Source organism: Saccopteryx leptura, chromosome 11, assembly GCF_036850995.1.
Source record: "Saccopteryx leptura isolate mSacLep1 chromosome 11, mSacLep1_pri_phased_curated, whole genome shotgun sequence".
In the NCBI taxonomy this organism is placed as follows: Eukaryota; Metazoa; Chordata; class Mammalia; order Chiroptera; family Emballonuridae; genus Saccopteryx; species Saccopteryx leptura.
The window spans coordinates 67,515,156-67,521,155 of NC_089513.1; the positions used below are offsets into that span (position 1 = coordinate 67,515,156).

The window sequence follows — 6,000 nt, forward strand, 5'->3', positions numbered from 1 at the left end:
GTGACTACAGAGACAGGCAGGGGAAAAGGTGTGGGAGGGGTCAACAGAGGGGTGGACAAGGAAGGGGTCTGAAGGGAGACAGATCAAAGGATTCAAGGGAAACAGAGGGAAGACTGAGGTGTTAAGAGAAAGGAACAGGAGAAGTAATGGGAAGGGAGAGGTCTTAAAGGAGCCAGTTTGAGATGTCAAGTTTCCCAAAGAGGCCAATGAAGTTCCCTATTATTCTCAGCAAGAGGATGCCAACAAGAATGGAGACAAAGTTGGTGGAAAGTATAGTCAATAAAGGTTCAACTGCAAAGGTTCCAAGATCCAGCAGAGAAAACTGAGAGGTGTCATAGACAGACAGGAAGAAAGACAGCCAGTGCAAAGAGACAGGGAATAATCCAAAAGGGAGCTAGGAAGAAAAGGCTCAGAGTCCAGTAGGTACCTTTCAGACAAAGAAGCCTAGCACTCTTACCCAGCTTCTCATAAGCAGCTACTTGCCTGGGACTCTAAAGGACCTTCTTACAAATGGAAGCCTGGGACTCCATTCCATCTTCTGGAGTATACTCAGACTCTTAAAAACCAAAATCTAACCTTACCAGCTTCCACAGACATTTGTCCGGAGCAATGGTTCAGGAATCGGACTCACCAATGGATCCCCGATCAATCAGTCAGGAGGAAGATAAAGGCTTCAAAGGTATGCACTTAGGGTCCTGGGTGAGAGGTCCGGGGGTCCAATGATGAATCTGATCCTATTGGAGGTGTGGCACCATAACTGTTAAAAGGAAACAAATACTCAGTGATACTTGTTAAAGCATGGTAAGGAAGACTTTGGGGGATGAGGAGCTAGGCAGAGGGATCACTACAATAAGAATTTTTAATGTAGTTAAGAGACTGGGCTCAACTCTAAATACTGCCTGTGAATATTGGAATTTAAAGCTAAGGAGCGAGACAGGGTCAGTGGATGAAATATACTAAGAGAAAACAGAAGGGTTAAGTGGGTTCTGGCTAAACAGACCTAAAGGAATTCTTGCTGAAAACAGGTCAGGGTGATCAAACATCAGCTGGGACACGGTATGTGGGAGGAACCCAGTCAGATATATCAGTGTTGGGGGTTCTTGCTAAAACTACATTTTAAAAGGATGTGCACAGATGGCCTAGAGGTTTAGGAGCCTAACTAAACTTCGATTAAGCAAAAAAAATTTTGTCACCTCTTTCTTCCTATACTCACATATAATACTCTGACACCGTATGTGTGGGGTTCTGTTTCTCCCCACAACCGTTTCGCCAACACCAGCCAGGTGTCCTGCAATTCAATTCAATTCTGACACTAACTGGAATTAGTGCCGACCTCACAGAGTAAGGACTCAGTCCCACACGACTGCACCCCCACTTCAGAAACCAATCACAAGTAGTAGGACCCCATGTTACCCCAACGTGTCCAACTTAACTAGAAATCGAGATTCCCAGCGCTCCCTCATCAGATTCAATCACCTGCTAGAACAACTCACAGAACTCAGGGAACCACGTTGACTGGTTATTATACCATACAAGGTAGGAGGAGTCTGATAAAGGACAACAGCCAGAAGAAGAGACACACAGGTGAGATCAAAAGGGTCCAGCAAAGGAGCTTCTGTCCTCATAAAGTGGCAGTACACCACCCTCTTGGCACAAAGATGGGCTCACCAACCCAGCTCTCTAAACCCGAGATTTGAGGATTTTTTTTTTTTTTTTTTTTTTTTAACAGAGACAGAGAGAGAGTCGGAGAGAGGGATAGACAGGAACAGACAGACAGGAATGGAGAGAGATGAGAAGCATCAATCATCAGTTTTTCGTTGCGACACCTTAATTGTTCATTGATTGCTTTCTCATAGGTGCCTTGACCGTGGGCCTTCAGCAGACCAAGTAACCTCTTGCTCAAGCCAGTGACCTTGGGTCCAAGCTGGTGAGCTTTTGCTCAAACCAGGTGAACCCACACTCAAGCTGGCGACCTCGGGGTCTTGAACCTGGGTCCTCTGCATCCCAGTCCGACGCTCTATCCATTGCACCACCGCCTGGTCAGGCAGATTTGGGGATTTTTTTTTTAAACTGTTTAATCTTTTTTTTTTTATTATTTATTCATTTTAGAGAGGAGAGAGAGAGAAAGGGGGGAGGAGCAGGAAGCATCATCTCCCATATATGCCTTGACCAGGCAAGCCCAGGGTTTTGAACCAGTGACCTCAGTGTTCCAGGTCAGCGCTTTATCCACTGTGCCACCATAGGTCAGGCCAAGATTTGGGGATTTTTATGGTAATCATCACATAGGCGTAACCAATTATTAACTCAATCTCTAGCAACTCCCCTCTTCCAGATGAAGGGGAGTGGGGCTGACAGTCATGTTTCCGATAACAGCCTGGTCTTTCCAGCGACCAGTCCCCATCCTGAAGCTATCCAAGAGCCCACCAAGAGTTACCTCATTAGATCAAAAGACACTCCTATCACCCAGGAAATTCCAAGAGATTTAGGAGTCCTGTGTTAGGAAACAAGGTCAAAGACCAAATATTAGAAAGATGCTCCTACGGAGGAGGGAGATATATTCGGTGGGACACTTGAATCTATGTAAGCACAATAAATCAGGATCAATAAAAAATTTTAAAAAAGAAAGAAAGATGCTCCCAGTGCTCCTGTCATTTAGGAAATTACAAGGGTTTCAGGAGCTCTGTGCCAGGAACCAGGGGCAGATATACATGTATTTCAAAACAGGGTTAATGAATTTATCTACAATCTTTTTGATGATGGCCACAAGTTGGAGTATTTGAGTTTGAATCACTAATATATTGAAGTATGGCATGTGTTTCAAAACTTCAAAATTACATTTAAAATACAAATGTACCTGGTGGTTTCATAGCTGAGGGCCAACCGCCAAAGACATTCCCTTTCTCTGTGTAAAACAGCACAATCCCATCTTTAATGTGCTAAGAATTGCCAAGTCTAATGTAAGACTTCCATCCAATTACATTTCGACAACAGAAATGCTCTCCAAGGCACTTCATTTCAACTGAAAAGGTCCATTTCATTCTAGAGCGTCTAAAAATTTTGAATGTCATTTGGCTTTAGGAAATTTACCTTGATTAAACAAAAAACAAACCTAGACACAAAATGCATGTATCTAATTAAAACTATTTCTAATTTTTGTTTACCTACAATGAAGGGTCTTAAAAAGTAGGCCACGTTTATTTCCATTGCAGCTAAATGAAGATGTGTTGTTTTTAAACTTGCACCTGGTTTATTCTGTTATAATCAGGTAGCTATTCCAAGAATTTCATAGAAAAAGTCACCTGCTGCATTATAAAGATGCTGTGCTAGGTTAAATTCAGACTATGTTGCACACTGATAGAGATTTTTAAATCTTATTTGCATTAGCAAAACCAGAACTAGTTACAGGTATCACGTCTTAAAACAACAGAAAGCATTTTATTATATTACAGATCTATGCTTATTATAGCACTCGGTTATTTAAGTTACCGTTTTTTAAAGATTTATTGATTTTAGAGAGAGAGAGGAAAAGGAACGAGATGGTCGTTGTTTCACTTTAGTTCATTGCTTGCTCTTTGCTTGTCGTATGTGCCTTGACAAGGCAAGCCCAGCGATTCGAACCAACGACCTAAGCATTCCAGGTCGATGCTTTATCCACTGTGCTACCATAGGTCAGGCTACTTAAGCTACCTTATTTTCTCAAGGAATTTACGAGATAGTTTTCTTTCCTATGTAGCCTAACCTATTTTCAAATGTACAATATAAATAACTTCTGCAGCAGCGAGAGACATTCTGATTTTATTTTATTTTTGACAATACAAACAGATCCTTATATTTTAATTGCATCTTAAGCTAGTCTCTTTGTGACAACTCTTTTATGGAGATGACTGTACTAGAAGTCTGTCAATTAATAAATGAACTGTTCAGTGAGCGGCAGAGAAATAACTGTACTTTAGTTGTAAGGAAGCCCCATAATTGCAGCATTTAATACCTCCTGTTGCTCCTAATGCCACCAGGCTGACTCACCCCAAAGAGCTCTCCAGGTCCCACTAACAGAGGCCTGTCAAAATGAGCACTCAGCAGTGGACTCTCCAGAAGAATTCAACCTTGCCTCTCATACATAAATAAAGAGGGCTGATTTTTAGGTTCTTCGCCACAAGAAACGCACTGAAAACAATTAAATCACATGATTTTGGAAAGAACTAAGAATGCTACTCAATCAGACTAAGAATGCTACTTACAATAGTACTGGCTCCCCTCACACATTTAGTTTTAACCTTCCTACTATCAAAAATACATAACAAAATGAGCCAAAATGAGAACCAGGGACAAAAGTTCACTTGTCACCGGCGGCGGCGGTGATTAACTCACATGCCTGGGGACCACTCAGGCCGAGGTACACATTGGATGCAGCCCAAAGTGGGCGAGGAGCCCCAACCATCCTGAGTCGATGCCGGTGTCCAGGACCATTGTCTCCTTAACAAGATCCCCGCCCCAGCTGCCCTCCAGCCCAGGATCCATAGCCTACCTGACCCCCAAAACAGTTCTTCACACAAGTCTCCAGAACCTTAAGATCCGGGCTTTCAGCACCCCCTTCCCACCAAAGGTTCACAACATCGTAATGGCAATTTTCTTCAGAACCCAGGCTCCGGACCGCGCCCTCGGACCAGGCCTGTCTCCTTCCAGACCCCCTTGGAAGGGGAGCTCCCCTCTCCTTAGACCCCCCCAGACCCACCCCCGCCCGGCAACTCGACTCACAGGCTGGTGGCGTCGGGGGGCAGCGGGCTCGACAGCGCCCCCCAGCTCGGCGCTGGCAGTCTCCTGCGACTGCAGTCCAGCAGAGCGATGCGGCAGGAGCAGGGCGCGGGGCAGAGGCCCGCCCGGGCGGCCGGCAGCAGGAGGAGGAAGGCCTGGGCGAGGAACAGGAGCCGTGGAGGAGGACCGGACCGACACTGCAGCAGCGGCTCCTCCCGGACGCCTCGGGGCGCCGGCGCCATTTTCCTCCCCGACCTAGACCCGGCCGACAAGAGCCGCCAGCGGGAAAAAGCGACTCCGCGGAAATGTCCGGCTGCTGCACGACCCCCCGAGGCCACCGGCTGTCGCCTGTATCCTCCAAAGACAGGCGAGGGGCGGACACAGTGCGGCAGCGGGGGCGGCGACCGAGGACACTCAGCTGAGGACCTACGGACAACGCTGCTCTGCCCCGCCCCGCGACGCAACGTCTCCACGCACAGAAGCCAACTAATCGGTGCCAGAGGACGAAACCGCGTCGGAGGCGGGACTCCGTGGACGGGGCGGGGCCGAAGACGACCAGCTCCTTAAGGAGGACTTGAAGGTGTCCAGCACTTTCTGCACTCTTTGGGGGTTCCGCTGCCGTTTCCCCGCTGGAGGGCGCAGTGGCTCCTTAAAAGGGACAGGGAGACCAGGAGCTGGCAGTGCTAATCCCAACTTTGAATGGATCTACTATAGCAGCGATTTTAAATCAAACCGGTGCGCTGCAAAAATATTTAAAACATGCAATACCTGACAGTCACGGGCACCGACCTCTTTACCCTCAGCTTGTCAAATAATAATAGCCAACACAATTCCTAGCCCCCTGGGGTAAACGCCCTGTCTTGAACCCTACATATATAGGTCATATAATAGAGTTGCATCTTATTGGTCAGGTCGCATAATAAAGTTGCGTCTGATTGGTTAATTCTTGGTACCAGAAATCTTTTAAAAAAAATTTTTTTTTTAATTTTATTTTATTTATTCATTTTTAAAGAGGAGAGAGAGACAGAGAGGGAGAGAGAGGAGAGAGAGACAGAGAGAGAGAAGGAGGGAGGAGCCAGAAGCATCAACTCCCATATGTGCCTTGACCAGGCAAGCCCAGGGTTTCAAACCGGCGACCTCAGCATTTCCAGGTCGACACTTTATCCACTGTGCCACCACAGGTCCAGAAATCTTTATACACAAGTAAAAGCTCTTTTTTTTTTTTTAAGTCACTTTGGAGCAAAATGA

General features: G+C 46.1%; 1 protein-coding gene across 3 annotated transcripts in view; it reads right to left on the reverse strand.

Annotated features, from left to right (window-relative positions):
• The window catches only part of LRIG2 (leucine rich repeats and immunoglobulin like domains 2), a 61,953-nt gene extending 56,754 nt beyond the window's left edge, over positions 1-5,199 (reverse strand). For 2 of the 3 annotated variants that reach the window (XM_066353308.1, XM_066353307.1), the window contains exon 1: positions 4,756-5,199. In XM_066353308.1, the coding sequence (XP_066209405.1) occupies positions 4,756-4,994 (239 nt within the window). In that variant the 5' untranslated portion in view covers positions 4,995-5,199. Of the gene's footprint in view, positions 1-631; positions 758-4,755 lie in introns of all 3 variants that reach the window. The other variant, XM_066353309.1, reaches the window with a different exon arrangement.
• Positions 5,200-6,000: the final 801 nt, after the last annotated feature.